The 21,119-nt window shown below is 51.4% G+C and overlaps 1 protein-coding gene across 1 annotated transcript in view; it reads right to left on the minus strand.

Annotated features, from left to right (window-relative positions):
- The window catches only part of PLXNA2 (plexin A2), a gene marked incomplete at its 5' end in the record, with an annotated part of 151,948 nt that overhangs the window by 80,936 nt on the left and 49,893 nt on the right, over window positions 1-21,119 (minus strand). The window contains one exon of the mRNA XM_082329984.1: window positions 19,493-19,627. Within this exon, the coding sequence (XP_082186110.1) occupies window positions 19,493-19,627 (135 nt within the window). The remainder of the gene's footprint in view (window positions 1-19,492; window positions 19,628-21,119) is intronic.

Below are 21,119 nucleotides of genomic sequence, written 5' to 3' on the forward strand. Positions count from 1 at the left end.
CGTATGAAAGAGATGACTCTACCAATATTTCTAGGCAAAATTTAGTCCCTGCCTTTATGTTTTTCAGCTGCAAACCTCCCATGGGAGGTGAATCCCCACCCGTGCGCGGGGCAGAGGAGGTGGAAGGGGATCTTCCCTCCCCTCAGCTGCCTTCCTGCTGGAAGCCTGCACTGGAGCAGCTGCTCGAAGGGCATTTCTCTGCAGGGTAGCTGGCAAGGGACAGGGTTAATAGGCCCGCTCCATGCATGACCTCTCTTCCCTCTCTCTGAGAGCTTCTAATTACCAAGCTAAAGAAAGAGGGGCAGCCAGCAGCATCAGCCAGACCCCACCGCCCATGTCTGCCCTCACCGATCCGATCGATCGCAGCCTGCCGGCGAAGGGAAAGGCTTCACCCCCGGGTAGAGGCTGAGGTCGCTGGGAAAGGCAACTTCTCCCATCCCACCTGCACACAGAGCGAGCTAATCAAGGCCAAAGCCACCCTGGAAAAAACAGGAGCATCAGCAGGTCCCTTCTTCCAAAAAGGAGAGCAGCTTGGGGGGGCCATGAATAAATAATGCTGCTAATGAAAAGATGCCTGCGCAGCCCCGGCGCAGTGGAGGAAGCAGACCGATGACTCTATTTCTGATGCACCGGCAGCCTGACAATTGGCAAATGAACCTCTGCAGTTATCTGTTTCCCCTCTTTATTCTTTTCTCATAAAACTGGCAGGAACAGGGGTAGGAAAGAGATGCTGGCGGCAGCTGTGTTCAGTATGAAAAATGAGCAGCATATGTATGGGAGGCAGCTGGAGCCCAGCGCTCGCTGCAGAGCGAGGGACCCCACGGCTCCCTCCGGCTCCCCTGCCACACTGGTTATTTCCCTCTCTCCAGTGGGGCCGCGTGCTTAACCCTTGCCTTGCTCCGTTGCTGCATGTACCACGATGGAGCAAATCAGCCAAACCCACGGGGACCTGAGGCTGCACCTGACGGTCACCAACACCCGGTGTCCCCGAACGGCAGCGCGTTCCCTGCGTTTCTGGCGTGCCCAGGAGCTTTAAGAGAAGTTGTAGGCCTGCTGGAACGGGCAACATGTGCACACACAAAATAATAGACCACAGCTGCTCCCAGAAGCAGATGAAACATTATCCTCAGTTTACAGATGAGGGACTAGCGCCGGTGGGAGCAGCGTAACGGGGCACAGCACGAGGGCTGCAGCCCGGCCTGAGCAGCGCCCTGTGTCCATTCCTAGGCTGCCTTGATGAACTGCTGCTGCTCCTCCTCCAGAGCCCGCTCGGCTGAAGGTTTCTGCACGGCACTATCCCAGGGCACACAGACAAGGTCTGCAGCAACCTGCTCAAAAACACTTGGGGCACCCTGTGTCAGGGCCAGTGTCCCGATGCCACCCTTCTCCTGCCCGCCACGGAGGCAGAGCTGGAGCTCCCTCCGTCATATGGCTTCTCCCCACCCCTGCCCTTACAGCATCCCCCCTCAAGTGCCTGGCCACTTGCCTCCCCTGGCACGCACGGGGACACGGAGGCCACATTTTGTTTACCCTCCTTGCTCAGAAGAAAGCCCAGGGCTGCCCGGGAGGACGTGTCTCGCCACCCACCTTGAAAGGGACCCCACGTGGCCAACTGGCCGTGGCACAGCAGGGTGGGCAACCCCGCATCTGCCCGCTCCGAACAGACTCGCAGGCTGTGCTCTGCGACAATGCGGGCTTTGTTCCCGGCTCTGGCACGTCCGAGGGTGTCAATGACACTGAAAAGCTTTGACTGGCCCTTTCTGTTTGTTTTCTTGGCACACACACGTATCATTTAAATAGCCCAACCTCGGCTCTGCCCTGCACCTCCTGTGTGACTGACATTATTATTCAACAGCAGCTTTGCCCAGAGAGTGGGCTGAGCAGAAAACGACGGCTTCCAGCCCCTCCAGCTCCTACGATGCCCGCTTACCTCTCTGCCTGCTTTCCCGGGAGAGCATCACGCATCCCAGGCTGGGCGAGCGGGAGCCCGGCCGGGAGGGCTGCGGGGCTCATTCCTTGGATGCCCACATCCCACGGGACGTCGCCTTTCCAAGGGGATGGTGCGCTTTGGGGCAGTCTTGGGGTGGGGGATTCAGTACCGCCATCCCGGACCCTGCTTGGCTCTTCTCCGTAGCCGGTCACGAAGGGTGGCTCCACGCTGCAACGCGGGCATGAGAGCAACCCTTGATTCCCTGTTTTGTGACCCATTTCAGCGTTCTTCGAATTGTTTAAATACTGCAGAAACCTAGCAGGAAAGTCACAGGCATGACCAGTTTGTGTAATTTTATAGAGCCTTGAAAATCCAAAGCATTGGAATGCCCTAAGTAGCTTTAAAGGTCACAGAGTCGCATCATTACTGTTCTCACAGCCTGACTGTGGTCCTACTACTCGTTTGCTCCAGGAACACTGCCATAGTCTCCATGGCTTTTTAGTAAGTACTGCTCTCTAACTACATTACGCTGTCCTTGCCAGTCAATTTTCTGCTACTCCATCACTTTCCCATTTGTATATCATTACATACAGCTGTCAAAAATATAATTTAGGAACCTGACCACCAGTGTGAGAAATGAACCCTCCTAAGTATATCCCAAACTCTCTCCTTCTGAAAGAAAATGAGCTTTAAGCCCTTTCCCCCAAAGAAGAAAACCACTGTCCCATGGCAGTTGGAGCACGCCGTCCCTGTTATCGCACACAGGCACGCCGGCGAGGGGGGTTGATTACCAAAAACAAAATCTCAGGAGACAACACGGCAAAGCTTCAGGGGCCACATGAAAACGGAGGAAAACAAAGAGCTGTCGAAACGTGCCGTTTGCTCACTCCATGCAGAAGGCATCGCGCTTGCTCCCGCCACAAGCCAGGCTCGTGCCACCGCAGCAGGTGCCAGCGCAGCCCCTGCACACCCTCTGCCCAGACCACCGCGAGACCAGGACGGGCTGGAGTTTAAGATATTGTTTGCATCAAAGCCTCAAGACAATACACGTGGATTATCCCAATTTACTACTCTGAACAAGGCATTTTACTTTTCCTGTAGGGATGCACATAGAGAAAGCACCAGCCACCCTCCGGGGCTGACCCTACCCGTGTTCAGTTGCTGGTAACCTTGGGTGCCTCGCTCTACGATAAGGCGCCCGACTTGCTCTCTCAAGGCCAGAGAGGAGCCCTGAAGTAATAGTTTAGACTTGAAGAGCAAATTTAGACAAACAGGAACGTCACCGCTCCTCTGTCTCGATTCCCAGGCTGTGAAAAAGAGGCCACAGGACTGCTCTGCCACGCCGGGCGGCTGGGAAGGAGGAGGTGCGCTGCAGGCAGCGCGGGAGGGAGCCACGCAGGCAGGGAAAGGGCAGAAAACTCGAGGGAGGCACCTCTGCCCACGTGCACACCTAGCAAAGGACAGAGGCGTGACAGCACAAGTTGGGTGAGTTCGCAGAGGAAACCCCACCAGGCAAGAAAGAGAAAACAGGGAGAGGGCATGGAGCGAGGTTCAGGTCAACCCGACTCCTGTAAATTCAAATCGTTGCCTGAGCAGGTTTGCAGTCCCACAGAAGAGCCGCATGCAGCACCGGGCATGGCCTCTGGCTCCTGGAAATGGTCCACCAAGCCCAAGCCCGGAGCACCAGCCCTGTGCAGGCTGCAGGGCTGCTCAGCCTCGGAGCAAGCAGGCCTGCACGGATCCTTTTCCTTCCCTCTCCGAACACACACACACACACACACACACACACACACACACACACACACTTCTGGCAGTGCGGCACACGCCATTAATTAGCTGTTTCATCACAGGCCACCATTAACGCTAGAGCTCTCCAAGATGCAGATCAAACTGCTGTGTCCTCACCGAGTACGAAGGACACCCGTTAGGTGGGAGCAGGCAGCTTCTGCTTTTGCAACAAGTTACAAGAAAACCTGCCATTATTATAATACATGTGCTGTTGTATAGCACTCATCTTTTCCTCCTGTAACAGGAGTCACCAAGGACCTTAAAGTCCATCACAAACACTAATAGGCAGATACAGTCAGCATTGCTGCAGCTTCCATTCTTTGGAGGCTTTTTCACCGAGTCTCTCCCCTTCCTTTGACTCAAAAGACTCCCTGGCTGGTGGGGAAACCCGCCGACACGGGACAGAGACAGGCTGGACCTCGCAAAGAGAGCGAACGCGCCGCGCGTCCCCGCGATGCCCGGCCTGAGCCACGTCACCTCGCAGGGAGGAGGCTCCCTCAGTGCTCCGGCAGCTATCGCCTTCCCGCCCTTCCCAGCGCCGGCAGCTTTTGAAGCCCAAAAAACGCGTGGGAGAGACTCGCTCTCCGCCGTGCCCTGGGAGCTGAAGAGGTGAGACGCCAGCGCCGTCGGCGCTGCAGCAAAAATCGGCTCCAGACATTTCATATGAAAACCCGGAGCCGTTCACATCAGTAGCTGCCGTAAGGAGACATTCACGGTGGTTTTCACTGACAGCTATTGTCGCTCTCATTTCTTCCAGCATTCTTGGAAGCCGTGGGACAAATCTGCTGCTGGTGTAACACTTAAATTCGTTTCAATAGATGTATGCTGAGACTAAATTTGGCCCTGCATATTTTACTCCCAAGCCTAGTAATCAGTAGTGGGAATAATTTGCTGTTGGCTGCTCTGATGTTGCCATCTTTTGTGCGTATCGAAATGACAAAGACATCAGGCACTCAAAGTCCGATTGAAGAATAATTGGAAATCCAAAGTGGCACTAAATGTTATTTTCTAAATAAGATGCATTCAATTACAGAACATGAGGCTGTAAAGCATTAAAAAAGATTAGAGTAGGAAAAAAAAAAGTATTCAAACCTTCAGAGACTTCATTATACGCACAGGATACCCTCTATTCTTTGGGACAGGCAGAAGATAAAGCGAATGCAAAACAATGCAAATATTTCCAGCAGCCCGCGCCGTCCCAGAGGGGCCTGGATGCTTCTGCACTACTGGATTTTCATCTCAACTGTTGCACACAGTCCCTGCTGAGGGCTATATGTTTTATCACTTCCATGACAGGCAGGCACAGCTGATTTTGCTTCCACCAGCACCTTTTGTTACACAAGCAAATTTCCCAGCTTGTTTTCAAACACAGAAAGTTTGTTTCATTAAGGCAAGCACATATTTACCAAACCCTGATGGCCTGAAATCCTCCAGGGATGCGGCCGGCAGCCCCTGTGCCTGAGCACAGCAAGGGACGCCCACAGCAATTCCCTCTGCGCCGCCCGAACGCCCGAGGTGCCGTGGTCTGCGCGGGGACGGCCCCGTCGCTGGGCACCGTCCCCCAGCCCCGGGGCTTGGCCGGAGCTTTGCTCTCAAGCAGCAAAACCCAACAGCCACTTGGAGGACACAGAGCAAACCCTGAGCAAGGTCTAGACCAGTTAGACATGGAGGGGAAAAAAGCTCCCCTGTGTCGGTGTGCATTAGGCAAGGCAGGTGAGAAAAAAAAACATGAAACAAGAAAAAACAGAGAGCAGAGCAATAAACATTTCTGCTTCAGCATCTGCAGCGAGACGCTGCACCGGGAAGGGAAGGCAGGGTTCAAGGACGGGCTGGAACACGAGGGATTGGAGATGTCTACAGGGCAGCGGGCCCTGGATGTCAGGGTCTTCAAACTGCCCCCATAACCTGCGGAGGAGGAACGTGTCCGGGCACACATCCCGGAGCTGAAAGCCAGAGTCTGCGTTACGAGGTGTCTGCCACGACTTTATATTAGTAAGAGCAATAGCACAGCAGATGCATTCAAAACTTCAGCAAACACCATAATGGCCATCAAGCAAACGAGGACAAAGACAATCGTATTTCACACAGTAGGAGCTGGTAAACCCGTGCTTAGAGCAACAGAGTCACAGCCAAACAAACATGACCCCAAGTGGGATCTATGGCTCTGGCAGGCACATTCTCAGCCTACACAAACGGGGAAAGATGAGATGCATTTATCTCAGATACTTCGTTTCAACAGCTTTCCTTAACAGCTCTGGCCCCTTGAATTAATACATATTGCCAAGCAAGCTGCAAAGCGGGCTCGCAGTGGGGGAGATATAATTATTTACATGTCTGATTGCTGTTTCCATAGAAGGATTAAAGACCAGGTGAGATTTCTTTGCACGCTAGGTTTTTTTTTTTATTTTTTTTTTTTTAAGAGAAGATAATTGTCACTTGAAATCATTCAGGTGCTGATACAACAAATTGCTGACCTGCGGCTGATCTCAAGCAACGACGACGGTATCTTGACTCCACCAATAAATGCACACTCGCAATGGGGGAGAGGGGAGAACAGCCTACACATAACTGAAGATGGATTTATTCCAGCCTTTGCTATAAGGCTGAAGGCTGGGAAGCCAAATCCCTCTCTCCCAGGGTTTCATTAGCTGGGAATGGCTTTCTAACGAGATTTACACAATCTAGCCTGGAGCCTACACATTTTGCTCTGCACCCTGAGACAATAACAACAGGGAGCTAAGGAGATGCCTTCTTTTTCTCTGGTCACCCATAATTCAAGACTGTTACACTGCTGCCATCAATGTGATTACACAGAGTGCAAAAATAAAATAAAAACCTGCCCTTCTATAGCATTAAGTCTCCAATTTCAACTGACCCAAGCCAGGAAAATTTATAGTTATGGGGACCACATTCAGTCCATTAGGAAAGGATAGGAAATTGCCAGCTGGGATCTAAATGACATTCTGCCCTCTCCTTCCACCGGCCGGGAGCCCAGCTGGGGCGAGCAGCACCGCTCCCGTACAGCGCTGAGCCCCCCGTCCCTGCGGACAGCACAGAAAGGGACCGGGGGCTATTTTGGGGGCCTCTCTCTGCATGCGGGGTGGTGGCAGGTTGAACTGCGCTCCCCGGCCCCACTGCACCCCTGTGAGGACACGGAGAGCCCTAAGCCAGCCATCCCCTTACGCACTTTGATGGATCAGGGTCCTTCGCTGGATGGAGATGCAGCTTTCCTGGAATGGCACATCCCCTGCCGCAGCAAACCCTCACCAAGCCTAACCCAGACCCCCTGACACCACGCTGCTGCCTTACAGGGATGCTTCTCCCCCAGGTTCCTCCAGCGTCTGCTTGGACGAGATGACAGGGGCTGAGCCGGGTCCCAGGCCACCAGCCGGGCCGCGCGCACTGAAAGCAAAGACCTAAAAAAGAAAACTCCAGCCTGCTTTGACTAACAACTGGATTTTGCACACTCCTCTCCGCGGTCACAGGAATGCTGTTTCTGGCACAGTTTCTCCAATAACGCTATTCTAGTGTGGTCAGCTCTTTTTCGATGGAAGGATTCTAAGCAAATTCTTTTTGTGGGCAGGACTGTCGGCTCGCTCGCACAAAAGCCCAGCCACACAAGGAGGAGTTATTTTTTAACACCCATCCTCCCCTCTGATTCCTCCCCAAATTAAAAAAAAAAAAAAAAAAACTTACCATCATGTTCTTATGGAGATATTAATAGCACCCAAGACACTGACAGTTGCCTGCCTGTGAGTCACTTTTTAAAGGGATGGGAAAAAGCTTGTAACAACTGTGGCTTGTTAGGAGACAATGAAAATATCATTCACGAACTGTAGTGCTAAATACCGTCCTTATTACAGCAGATTAGATGGGAGATGCTTACATGTACAGTGTATGTCCAGTGCAGCTGCGTCTACCGTGGGCTGGCTCCGTTACACAGCCTTTGGCTGGACAACCGGCAAGAGAAGAAGCTGGCAGCAGGGCAAGCAGCAAGCCTGTACCAAATTCTACCTTAAACGTCAGTTGACTTTGGCCATTTTGGTTTTGGTTTCTATCACGGTGGTGCTCTGGAGTCCACAGCACTGACCAGGATCCTTAAGCGTGTCACTAACAGAGCAAAAGGCACATCCCTGCCTCCAACAGTCTTCTGGGTCATCGTGACCCCAGGCTGAGGCAGCACGGAGCCCACCAACACTCGCCCCCATCTCAGCTGCTAGGAGACCCTCAGTGCTTGGGTCTTCCTTCTGGGCCCCTGCACTACTCAAATCTTCTTATTTCTCCACTGCTGGTATGGGATTCCAAATGGGTCTTTTAATTCAATTATTTGAAAGCATCTCTGATGCCTTGACAACCGAATTTGGTCTCCTCCAGGTCTTTCAATACCACGTGCGGGAGAGCAGCAGGCACCATCCCACCCATGCGATGCGCTCGCGATGCAAGTCGCTCCAGCCCTCTGAGCACTCAACTCAATTTCTATTTGAAAGGAAACATGAATACTAATTAAACAGCCATAAGGGCACAGAGCAGATAAATATGTGTTGCGAGAGAAACTGGAGAGAAACGCTCTGAAGTGGAGCCAGGGAGGGGAGGAGGCAATGTCTCATTGTTTTTGGTGGCACAACTTCAGAACAGCACTCATCACTTAAAATACTCCTATAACCAACCAAACCCAGCGTTGCGTGAGCATGCTGGACTTCCTTTACTGCCTTAAAACCTTCCTCCCCCTCCACTGCGACACCCATGGCTGCCCTGACTTCGGGAATACAAATGCAAAACAGTATTTTGCTCCATCTGAAGGCCGGGTAAAGCAGTATTTACGTGCCAGCTTCCAGCACGCTCCAAAACGCCCGTGCCAACTCCTCTGCAACTGAGCAGCCCTCTGGGCTGCAATCAGCAGACTGGAAGGATAATGATCATCTGAAGCATAATCTTTTCCTGCCACCTCTGAGATTAAAAAAAAACCCAACACCTCCATTTTTTGTCTAACAGAGAAAGATGAGCAGTCATGGTAGGAAGAGTGGATTATACAGTGCGGCCCTGGCCCTGGCTCTCTCTCTGTTCAGCCCTTTGCAAACACAGCAGAAACCTCCTGCTCGAGCCCCTACTCAGGCTAGCGTTAAGCACAAAATACTCTGCCCTGCTTTGTCTGCACGGACAAGGGGCAGCTGAAATCCGTGACGCTGTTCTGCGTGTGCTTCAGAAGGTCAGAGCTACGGAGATGCGCTATATAACGCAGGTGCATCAAGGCAGAAACAGCAACATCCCACTTGGTTTTTGCCATCAAAACCAGCACTTTGGCCCTGCCAGAGTTCAAGGAGGTTTGGAAAGAAAAGTTCCCAGTCTGAGAAGAAAAAAAAAACCCAATCCAGAATCTGTTAATATTCACAGGTGTAGCTTGGCAGCAACAATGCACACGAAATCCCATTTGAAACTCCAGGGCTGCCACGACGGATCAACCTATTGCTCAGTCAAGCCTGGAAACAAGCCGCCGGCTACGGCCACTTCCAGCTGCTTTCCCGGGGCGGGAACAGGCTCCCCAGGCTCCCGAGGACCCGGCCAGCTGCGCGGCACCGCGGCCTCCCCCGCGCTGGCATCGCCTCCGAGCAGCATCCCCCTCCGTGACAGGCTCTTGGGGATTTACTGATGAAGGTTAAATGCTTTCAAAGTGATTTGGTGCACTGGAATCATCTGTTTATGAAGATTTAATTTTTTTTAAAATGTACATTTCTAAGCGTCCAAATGACTAACCGCAGCTGGGAAGGTGACGCTCACGTTGATGAAGACTTTGTAAACTATTTGTCACTGCAAGCCATAACCAGTGCCTTCTCTTCCTGTATTCACCTCGCTGCGACTACGGAGCACCGAACCGAACAGTGGTGAAATGAAGAATGGTCCCTTGTTCCGGGACTAAGGATTTGGGCGGTTTCAGTTCAGTCTCTTCCTCTGCCATCGATTTCCTCTGTGCCTTAGGATAGGTCACGTAGCATCTCTGTGCTTCAATTCCTCATCTAAAAAGTGATATTGCTGCTCCATCTCATAGGGCTTTGGGGAGGGTAAATCTGTTAGTGGATAGCAAAATGTTCACAGGCTGGTGGTGTTTTCTGCAAAGAATCCAGTGAAAATTAGGCAGCTGTGATAACCGAACAGGCAGGTAAGCACAGAGGGAAAAGAAAGAGGGAAAACATCAATCTCCCTGTGCAAGGAGCGCTTTCTAAGCTTGATTACACTAAAAATGATTTCTTTCGCACAGAAACCTTCAGGATCCCACTGTTGTTCCCCCTCCTGCAGCCCCCTCCAGCTCTGACAAACGCTGTGCTCCTCTCGCTTTGGCCCCCAGCAGACTCGGCCCGGGAAAGCCCCGAGCACAGCCCTGGGCACGGCTGGGGCTGGCACGCAGCCCCCCAGCCCCGCGGCGCAGAGGGCAGGCCACAGTGTTTAGTCTGCCGGGCACATTCCTGCGCGCTGCTAAATAAATAGAAGATTATTAATGGAGCTCCTTTTCCTCACTAGCATCGGCCAGAAATGCCAGAGTTATCGAGTGGCTCCCGGGAACGGCGCAGGGACGGGGCTGGAGGAGTTTCTTGCTCCGGCCAGGAGCTGCGCAGGGTCTGGTGCTCAGGATTTTCATTTGGGATGCTGAACTTGCCTGCTCTCCAGAAAAGGTCCCAGGCTTCCCAGTGAAACCTCTGTGCTTTCCTCCATACCCACGGTCTGGCGCACTCTAGAGCAATCTCAACATTTTCACTACAGCAAGGTTTTAACAGGGGAACCATTTTGCTAGGGAAGGAGGAGGGAAAGCGAGAACAAACCCCACAAAAACAGTTGGTTTTCTGCTTTCAACCAGCCTTAACTTTTATATTTGGTCCCAGCTTGAAACACCATTACAGCCAGTTCCCTTGGGGCACATCCATCATTTTCAACCTATCTAGAATCGGCAGGGACTTTTTTCCTGAATGTTTCTGAACTTTTCAAATAGTTTGATGGGAATTTGGTTTTAAAGCTGAATACTTGTTTGCATTAAAGCTGTGCCAGTGGGACTGGCCTAAGGGTCCTGCTGGCTGAGTGCATTCAGAGGGTTGGGCTGGGACTTAGACTGCATTTTTTTTAGCCCTGCTCATTTCAAAATCATTGCAGGAATCTGTGTTTCTAGCTGTATTTCCCTCAACTGAGCTGAAATGCAACAACAACAAAAAAAAATTACACTGAAAGCCAGAACCCAGTCCATCTGATTTTGCAGAACTTTTCAGAACCTTAAGGGGAACAACAGAAAAAGGCAGAGGATGCTCAGAAGTTAAGACTCAGGGTGGACCTCAACTCTCTTAAATCCTTCTGCCCCTTTGAGCCACAGAATTCAGCCTGAGCTCAAGGAAGAGCCGGGAGCCAAGCCTGGAGAGGAGACTGGAGGGGGCTCTCAGCTGCTCTCCATCCCACTCACGGCCACGTCGTCCCGAGCCTTCCAGGCTCCGAGGTGCACGTGCAAAGCCTGCGCCCAAGGGCAGCGACTGCCGCACGAGACAACTTGCCGTCCTTCCTTGCAGAGTCCCCGGGTCTGAGCTCACAGGGAAAAGATTCAGCGGGGCAAGTGCCTGCACGTCGTCTGTGCTTGCTTCCCGCAAACTTCATAATAATAAAGCGATACTTCATACCGTATCCCTTTTTCCATTTCACCCTTCGCTGGATCATTTTATGCATCTATTCCCATTGCTAATTCAAACTAATTAAAGTATAAAATAGAATAATTTGTGCAATTTCAGAGCTCCCCTCACCATATTGTGAGTTATGTTTCTTTTTTGTTAGCGCCCGGTGTGAACAATTCCCCTCCTCACCGGCTGAATAGCCGCCAAACTCATTTGCTGAGAAGACAAACTACTACAGCGCCGTAGGAAGGGGGGGGAAGAGGAAAAGTTAAGAAAGCTTTAGTAGAGAGAAAGAGAAACCTGAGGTTTGCTTTTAAATTTCATAGCTGAGCACTGAGTGCGAAATGTCAGGTTTCTCCTTCAAGCAATTTTCTCCCTTGGGAATACGGTTCTCCCCTTCTCTCATTGCTCCTATTAAGGACAGGAGACCATCATCCGTCTGTCTGTCCATCCAAACATGCAAAGCCTGCAGCAACCCCACAGCTCTGCAGCGCTCCCTGCATTGCTCAAACTCAGCCATGAACATCAGCATCCTCCACAGAGATGCAGCAGAAACCCCCGCTTGCTTTCAAGACGGAGCGGAGGGGGGTGGTATCAAATCTGGAGGGACGTTAGACCTTCCTGCAGCTATCAAGGAGCTGTCAGCTGTCCCCTTACCAACACCCAAAGCCCGGGTGTGCTGAGAAGGAGGGTGCGTGTGTGTGTGTGTGTACGGGCACGTAAAGGAAATTCTGGAAATATTTCAGGACTGTGGTTGCTTGCCTGAAAATTAAACAATAGGTCTGTGGAAGAGGAGGAATTGGAAAGGGAAGCAAATGCCGAAGCAAACACATGGGAACCCTGTGACGGTGACTGGCAGGGGGAAAAATAGACTAATACAAAGCAAAAACAAAGCAAAACAAACAAACCCTGAAAGCAAACCTAGCAAGCACTTGAAAGCAACAACCAGATGAGCAATGCCTAAAATGTACCTCATTTAGAAAAAACAAACCCACTGACCCTGATGCTGAATTTTTACACTGGGGCATTTTTTTACCACTTCTTCCAGGAAAGTTTACTTTTCAAGTATTCGTTACCTCAAAGACTTCTGGGCTTAACTCCACACCCTTGAACGCTTGCACGTTTTGTGCCTGTACATAAATCTCAGCAGGCTGCAGGGCTGCAGAATGGACTGGAACCAGACTGGGCACGGCCACATCAGCCCCACCGTGGCCAGAGCCCTGCACGCGTGACAAATGGCCTGCCAGCAGGGCAGGAAAATGAGACAGCATGCTGTCCCACCCGGCCGGGCCGGGGCTTTTTTGGTCAATTGATGTTAATTAACACATCCTTCTTGTCAGGTAGATATTGTTAATGATCTCAGCCAAGTTTTTAGCTGAATTTCTTAATTATTCCTAATTGACTACAGGGAGGAAAGTGGAAAAAACCTGCATCAGCTCATGAATTTTAGGAGAACGTAGCACGAGCAGGTGGTGGTGGAAGAGGACGGCACAGAGCTGGTGCAAACCTCCCCGTGGAGCACAGCCCTTCCTCCAGGCCAGCGGCTCCGCTGCAGCAAGGACCGCGCTGCGCCGGGGGGGTGCTCTCCCCATCCTGCACTCCCTCTTTTGTCCCCCTACGCGACTCCCTCTTTGCCCCAGCCTATGGCTATTTTATGCCTTTCTGGCAGCGGTCGTGGAGGAACACAAGTTGGGCAAGTGCGTTGACGCACCCCAAGGTGCTGGAGCAGCAGGAGGTCCCAGCCAGGCCGGTGACACCGAGGGTGGTGGCAAGCCCCCACCAGGCAAGCTGTGCCCGGGGCCGAGGAGTCCCGCTGCACCCGCAGTTACCTGCATGGCTGCTGGCACAGGACGACCGGGTGGAGTAGCTCATGGGAGGCAGGAGTTTAGACACCTCCGGTGGGATTCAGCTGAGCCATTTTCCCTGTCCCAGTGGTTCAAACTTTGCTAAGGTTATGTCCAGCTAACTGGCTGTTCAACTAGCAGATAACATAGTTAAAAATTTAATCAGTTAATTTTTTTTCCCTCTTGATGCCTCCAGGCCCTTTTATCCACATCTCTTGCATTTTTTATTGTGTTTTCTCAGTTCTTTTCAGGACACCATCAGTATTTACAGCCTCGCTGCTCCAGAATTGATGGACTTCTTTGTTTTTCTCAGCCCTCACTCCCATTCCAACCTCTTCTAAATCATCCGGGCAGCCCCCGCCTGCCTCCCTCTCAATCAGCATCCAGAAAGTTCAGTCCAAAGCAAGGCAGTTTTCACAGGACTTAAACATCTCGGGGTTACAGGACAGGGAGCCACACAACAATTCATCCTCAGACTCCTGCAGATCTGCAGCTCCTGACATGGGGGCATTTGCAAAGCAAATATTTCACAGCTAACAGAGCAGACTAAAAGACAGTTTCTTTACCTAAAGCCACAATGATGGATATGGAAAAAGGAGGGGGGAACTTCAGTCGGTGGAAAAGCAACAGGTCTGAGCAAGCTCCAGCAGCGCTGCCTGCTCCCTCTGCCCTCCGCAAGATGCTCATAGCCAGGTTAATACTGGTCATACTGGTCAATGCTCCCCAGTGCTGATGCACGCACGGTAATGATGTCTAGAGCACTGCTCCTTGTTGGTTAAGAGACGAGGCTGGGATAAAGCAGCTGCAGGCACATAAAGCCGCCCCTTCCACCTCCTTTTCCATTCAAACAACCTTCAGCCCCCCCAGCGCCCGGGGACCATCCCTTCCAGCGGCTCTGCCCTCCCCGCTGCCATGCCCTTCTCGCCACGGCGTGAGGGGAATCTTTAGGGGCCGGCATTAATCTTCGCTGCCTCCCACCAAGCATCGGGCGGGAGCGCAGCTCTGCTCATAATACTCCGCCTAAGGATCTCTGAACTACATCAACCGGGTATAAAAATGTCACATCGGCCACGAGAAATCGCTCAGGTGCTCTAGTGAGTGCTCGCTTAAAAACAACAAAAAGTCAGCCCACACCCTGCAAATCCTCCTCGCCTCCCGCTACGGCAAGGCTACCCTGCAACGGGCACGGAGGGGCGCAGCACCGCGCGCGCAGGCAGACCGACCACGCAGCATTTGGTACCCACCGGAGGAGCAAGGGATTCCGCAGTACATCTCGGGCTACAGAGGTCCGTGGCCCTCAGAGCTCTGCTGTGCTAATTGATGTTATCTGCATTTCACTGGGTGATTATGTGTTATCATTTCTACCAGGGGAATGGTGAGTTTCCCAGTCACGGAGCAGGATGCTGCTCTGTACCATACCGTATAAAACCAGAATGAAATCATCCCCCCGTGGCAGAATTAACCACCAAAGTAACTACGGATGAGCTGAGAGCAGCAGTGTTTCTGAGGCAATGAAATGTGCAGGGATTTTGGAGGATGCTTATGGAAGATGAATTTTGCATTTGCTATGTCCTGGCCAGGTATCTCATTAGGAAGGTGCTGCTTCACCCATCAGGGAGCAGACCCGCATCGCGTGACCTCAGCACTTCATCAAAGTATTTTACGTGATTAGCACAAACAAGCGATAGATCATTAGCTGAAAAAAAGCGTTGGAAAATAAAGAAGGAAAAATATGTCTTAGTACGTGGGGAAGAGGCAATGCGAGAAGGGGCAGTGCCTGCCCCCAGGCCTGGCTCCTCCGCCAGCATCCTGCACCCCTCCTCTGCCTCCTGCACCCTCTGCTTACAGCCCTGCATTCGGGAAGGGATGAGACCTGACCTGTTGGGCCATGTTTCTCTTCACTAGCAGAGCGATATTCCTTCCAACAAGCCCTGCAGTATTTTGATCACGCTGTTTTAAATTTCATGTTTATAGCCCTTGATTAGGTGGTGAAATCTTCTGGAGACGGCAATCCCTGCCCTGGTGCCTGCCATGCTTTTGATTGAGCCTCCGCTCACTCCCAGATTAAAAATAACAAAATTTGTTCTTCTATCAAGAGCTGCAAAAATCTTTGGCCCCAATTCTGCTGATGCTTATATAATCTCCGTGCTGAAGTATGCCCACCATTTCTCACAGGGTTAGCTCTCGATTGCCGAAGGTGTACGTGGGAGCAAAGTCAAACCTGCTGCATGGGAAGCCAGCGCTGCAACAGCTTGAACTTGCACAGAGAGCAGATACAGCGAGTAAAAAGGGGTTGCAGCCTTGGAGGCATAAAACTGCTCCCGTCTTACAGGGCTTATTTAATTGAAATGCACTGAGCTTTCATACATTAAAAAAACCTACCGTCTCCCTGATGCACAGACAATTAATGCTTCAGGACTGAAGTATAAAGCCACTTTTTCTCAATATAACCCGCACTTTTCCTGTAAGCCTCAGTCTTTCCCTCTGAAAGCGAGAAATCGGAGCAGCTTTTCTGCACACGCAGGGGCTGCTGGTGTGGGCTCCATGACAGACTCACCATTAAAATGGGAAGATTTCTCATCTGGGGGCTCTTGGTGGCCCGACCACATTTGTCGCTGGTTTTGCCCTGCACTGCCATTAACCCCTCGCCTGCTGCCCGAGCGCGGGGTGCGCCCAGCCCTGGGTGCACCCTCACGCCTCAGCGGAGGTCAGCGAAGCAGCCGACGAGCCCGTCACGACAGCAACGCTACCGATTCCACTTCAATATTTTGTGGTTTTTTTTTTTCCTGGTAGAAACTGCTAATTGAATTTGTCTGCCTGTGAAAAACAAGAGGCAGCTCACGCTGGGCACCGGTTGAGAAGAGCCACGGTGCGAGTCCTCTTGCCACAGCCGCGCCGGTCCCCCCCAGCGCCAAGCCACCCGCGGCACCTACTGCCGTTGCGGTGGGAGGGCACGGCGTAACTCTGCCGACGCCTGGCAGCCCCGCTCCCCGGCCCCGCCGCTATTCCCGCCCCGGCACCCCACGGAGCTCCGCTAACGCAACACGTCTCCATCCCAGCAGCATCTCGCGCTACCCAAGCCTTGCTCAGCTTGTGGGCAGAAATGGTGTTTGCTTGCTAGAGCAACGCTGAGAAATGAATTTCTGCTTTAAATAGTCAGGGTCAGAATCGTTTCTCTTTTGCTCTAAGAGCTATTTGAAACCAGGTGCAGTGGGAAGAGAGCCTGTAAAAGCTCCTAATAAGCACTCTTAAATCATGTGGTTAAAGAACTCGGAATAAGTGGCTGGAAGCAAAGTTTCTTTATCCTTCTCTCCCCCGGACTGCGCTGTGCAACTGTTGCTTCTGTGCTTTGTGGGAGTGAAATCAAATGTCAAATATTCTGCTTTGGAAGAAGTTGGCAATGAAACATGAAAAGCTCATGGAGAGCTCAAAAGGACTGCGGATAAATTGGAGCGAGGCACAGACAGGGCTGGGACAGGAGCCAAGGGGAGTGGGGAAGGACTGTGCCTACAACCACAACTCCAGATTTTAGGATGAAGCAACCACTTTCCCTAATGTATTTCAGCATAAAGCTGATCCTAGCTGCTGCTAGCACAGAAGGAAGATGGGCTTCACGCTGAAATGCTCCATCTACTCTTTGTTGGGAAGCATCCACACATCTCAGTTCATTCAGCATCATCAGTCCAACACAGCATCGCATTTCATCGCCGGTCTGTACCGAACGCCCCAGCCGCCGGAGCTCAGGACCTGCTACGGATCAGTACTGGGGAGCACAGGATTCTTAGCTGAATTCCACAAAACCAACCCCTTTTTGGAAAGATGTGTTTTGACATAGGCATGTATCCTATTTCTTTCTCAGCAGATATTTAATATCACATCCTCTGGACAATCCTCCCCCAGTACGTTAACATGCAGCAGATCAGCGTTAAGAACAGCTGCTCTCTATGTCATTTTACTGTGGCAGAATTTCATTTTGTTCCAGATTTCAAGACTTCAGAAGACATTTTTACTGTATATTCTCAGTAATTCTGAGGGCACTTCCCACCATTTACAGCCTCAGCCCTCTGAAGCTGGTGGACCTTTCTCCTTCTCTTGGTACTACCCCTTTTCAATCATCAGGCTCCTTTATATAGCGGTCAGGAAAAAAGATATTCTCCCCTCCACTTTGCTGAACTATCACATTGCCAGGATCAGGGCAGCGGGGTCACAGGAGCTGACAAAATCCATATGTAACGGCACGCCTGGGCTTCGGGACCCAAAGCACGCATCTCTACAAGGGAAAAGGCAAATCCTACAGTGAGTCCAGCAAGGAACGATGGACCGCATCCCCCCGCTCCCGGAGTCTCCCCCAAGGCGAGTGCTTTGCCAGAGCCACGGCTGGAACTGGAATTAACGTTCCAGGAATATTCTATTATTTGCTAATTCTCTTCACATCTTTTTGTTTCACAATTAAGCAAATTAGCACTTTGATGAATATTAAGACGCTCTCGCCTCATAAAAGATGAGTTGGAGGCATTCCCACTGGATTTTCCTCCTAAGGAAAACAGTTCCTCAACTGTTTGAGACACGCGCTGGATCGCTTCCTCCCTGGCACGAGCACGAGGAGCACATGGCTCCTGGGGAAAATGACCACAACATTAACATTTTAATCAAATAATTCGAAGTTTGAATAGATCCGCATTATTACGATCTAATCCTGCAGCTGGAATGGGATCCTAAATTTGTGGCTGTTCATGGCAGTTTCTAGGACTGAGTTGCTGTAACAAGCATATAATGCCTTCTTTAACCCCTGGGATTCATTCAGTTAAGTCTTTTAGCAGGAAGAAGACTTTGCACTCTTCTGAAGTATTTATTCCCTGGCTTTAAATAACTTCGTAACCAAGCTAAGCATTTGCCAATTTTTTGTTTTGCTCCAGGTTAGCAAGAGAGCTTTGCCGGCTCTGGGAGGAGCTGCAAGCTCCCCAGCGCCAGGCGAGCTGTTACAATAGCTGCTCGCTCTCCACCTCCATCAGCCGATCTTCGAGCGCTTCACACTGATACCTCTCCGTAGCATCTCGCTCGGAGCAGGTGGGAGGGAGGACAGATATTTGTTTACCAGCAGACGTGGAAAGCTGTTAGTGACCAGAGAGTTAACGCGGAATGCTTTAATAGCGTCCAGACATCTTCAGATGCAACCCTTCTCCTGTCTCCGCCACCCACAAGGCACCAGCTCTATTAATCTGAATTACACAGTCGTGAGTAATAGCCAATAAAATGCTCAACAGAGTCAGTGAACCCAGAAGTCTGGCTTAATGGTGGGGGCTTTGTGTGTTTTCTTGTCTCAGAGAAGAACAGAAGGTCCCAGATTATTTACATTGTGCTGGCTCCTCTAAGCAACAGACTCCTGTGGACCACTGGCCATAAATTCCCATCATAATAATTTCAAGTTTGCTTTCTACAGTCTGGTCCCTCTTTGCAGAGCAGGAGTTTATCCTGCTCAGAAAAAGGCTCAGAGGAAGGGCCTCGTGGCCAGTAAACAGCGGCAAGTCCCAGAGCCACCGGCACAAGCTGGGAGGCAGCGACCCAGCTAGAACTTAAACTGGCCACCGCCGTTAAAGATAACAAAACTAAACTATAACTAAACTAAACTAGCTTTAACTAAACCATAGTGTAATATAGGAAAAAAACTACTCTCATTTTTTAAATGAGAAATTGTGGTAAAGATTACGTGATTTGTTCCTGATTACATGGAGCCAAGAAGGGATATTTGCTACGCCGGGGGCGAGGCTCACCCAGCAGCCCAGCACCCTACTCAGCGCAGCGTGCCTGCAGGCAGGGCTGGCCCAGGGTGCCCACCTACCCACACCACGCTTGGTCTCACCTCTGCCTGCTGGCATCACTCGCTCACAACCACTTAAATAAATAAAGCCATCATAAGGATGCTCGGACAAAGGTACACAAAACCACAGCCTGCCAACCTTGCTGCAGGGAGTGAATCAGTAATGCTCGTGGCTCAGGATCTCGTTATCTAGGCAGGGATGGTTCAGAGCCCCAAACCACATTTCCCAGCAGCGCAGCTCAGCTTCCAACACCTGCAGACAAAAGCAAGCGGGCACAACTCTCTCCCCTGTGCACTGATTTCAGCCTCTGGTCAGATGCAGATAAAACCGAGCTTCTGCTGGTGCTCCATCTACCCGTACCGATCTCCGCACCGTGGGGCTGAGCGCGCCACCTCAGCTCCATGTGCTCCAACAACACGCTCCTTATGGAAGGAAGCCGCAACCGCGGAGGTACAGAAGCAGACGCCCTACCTGTCGCTCCGACATGACGTACAGATACTTCTGATCGATGGAGAAGGCCATGTCTCGAAGGACTGGGCTCCCGTCCTTGAAAACTGTCACCATTTCATACTGAATTCCACCATGAGGAGGACCATCTGCTCGGATCTGGAAGAAGCACAAACAGATTACAGGTGATTTCATAGCAGCCAAATTCCGATTTTATTTTGGGGTTAGGGGGTGAAGGGAGGAGGACGAGGTAGGAAAAGGAATCTAATTCAAAATCTCAGCTCACAAGCTGGAGACAGAGCAAAGAGCTGGCGAGCAACGTGCGCACACAGGAGTTAAAGCAAAGGCTCCTTCTCCACTGAAGCTGATGTGATCTCCCCAATCCATGAGAAATAATGAGAAAGTTTGGCGGTCGCAAGGGGAGCACGCAGACTGTCAGTTTGTTATGACTGACCGCGGGCATCCAAGAGTAACAAAAATCGTAAACTTTTTAGATTCTTTCCAAAATAAGCCTGAAAGAAGACCACAAGACTCCACGGGCAGCACAACAAAGCCAAGTTACAGCAGAGGGTTTTTTTCCTCCAGGTGCATAAAGAATGAGACTCGGACAATCTCCATCACCTCTTGCTGCCACAGAAGCCCCCTACAATACCATCTCTGCCTAAAAATTTGGAGATGCTGCTGCCGTCCGTTACCTTCAAATTTGCAGGATTCAGCATGGTGAACCCAGGCCAGCCCAGTACTGCTGAGCGAGCAGAGGACTAACACGACGGCCATATGGCTTGTTCAGTTTGACAGGCTCCCAGTATCCATCCACCCCACCAAAAGACAACACCCCGCTCCTGCAGGAAAACCTGCCCAAGCTGTGACAAATCCCATCCCTGCCAGGAGCGGCTGCTATTGAGGATATGCCATCTCTTCCAAAAGTTAATAATTTATGGCCTTGGGGGCTGCGCAAGGGGAAGGGAGGAGGATAAACAAACAATTTACATTGTCTCTCCTACCAGGATTTGCATATTTGAATAGCCATTTGATTGCAACATGGTGTCTACATAGCTGAAAACACTGGCAACCGTCAGGCAGGGAAACGAGAGCAGTCAGGCGAGCCAAGGGCTCGGTGGAGCCGCGGCCGGCCCCGTGGCTCACAGCGACGGCGATGCTGTGGGACGGGGCCAGGAACGCGCTCCGCACGCAGGGTGTTGGGCAGCACGTGCGCGCTGCCCTGCGAGGAGAGGGACGCACGGGGGACTGCCTGTCCCTGGAAAAACCTCTTATCACAGAGATGCCATCTGCTGCAGCCGCATGCCGAGCTGTCTTGCTGCATCCCGTTTTGCTGCTCGATTACTCCCTGCCTGGCTGCGGTACGGAGGAAGAGGCACGAAGGACCAGCTTTGGACAAGTCTAAGCCTTCAAAAGAGGCAGGATGGAGCAGCAGAGAGGAACATCTATTTTTTCTGGTTCACGTCCCCAGGAGGTAAGAGAGCAGGTTGTTAAGCATCTTAAGATTTATCTGAGAAATGTGCCACCCCAGCTGGAAATACAAGGATATCTTCACGCTCATAGAGGAGAGATGCTGCCCTGCGCCCTCCTCCGGATAAATCCTCTTCTTGGAAAGAGCCCCGTGCCTCCTGCCACATAAAGACATGTTGGG

The sequence above is a fragment of the Platalea leucorodia genome (genome assembly GCF_965183815.1).
Source record: "Platalea leucorodia genome assembly, chromosome: 19".
In the NCBI taxonomy this organism is placed as follows: domain Eukaryota; kingdom Metazoa; phylum Chordata; class Aves; order Pelecaniformes; family Threskiornithidae; genus Platalea; species Platalea leucorodia.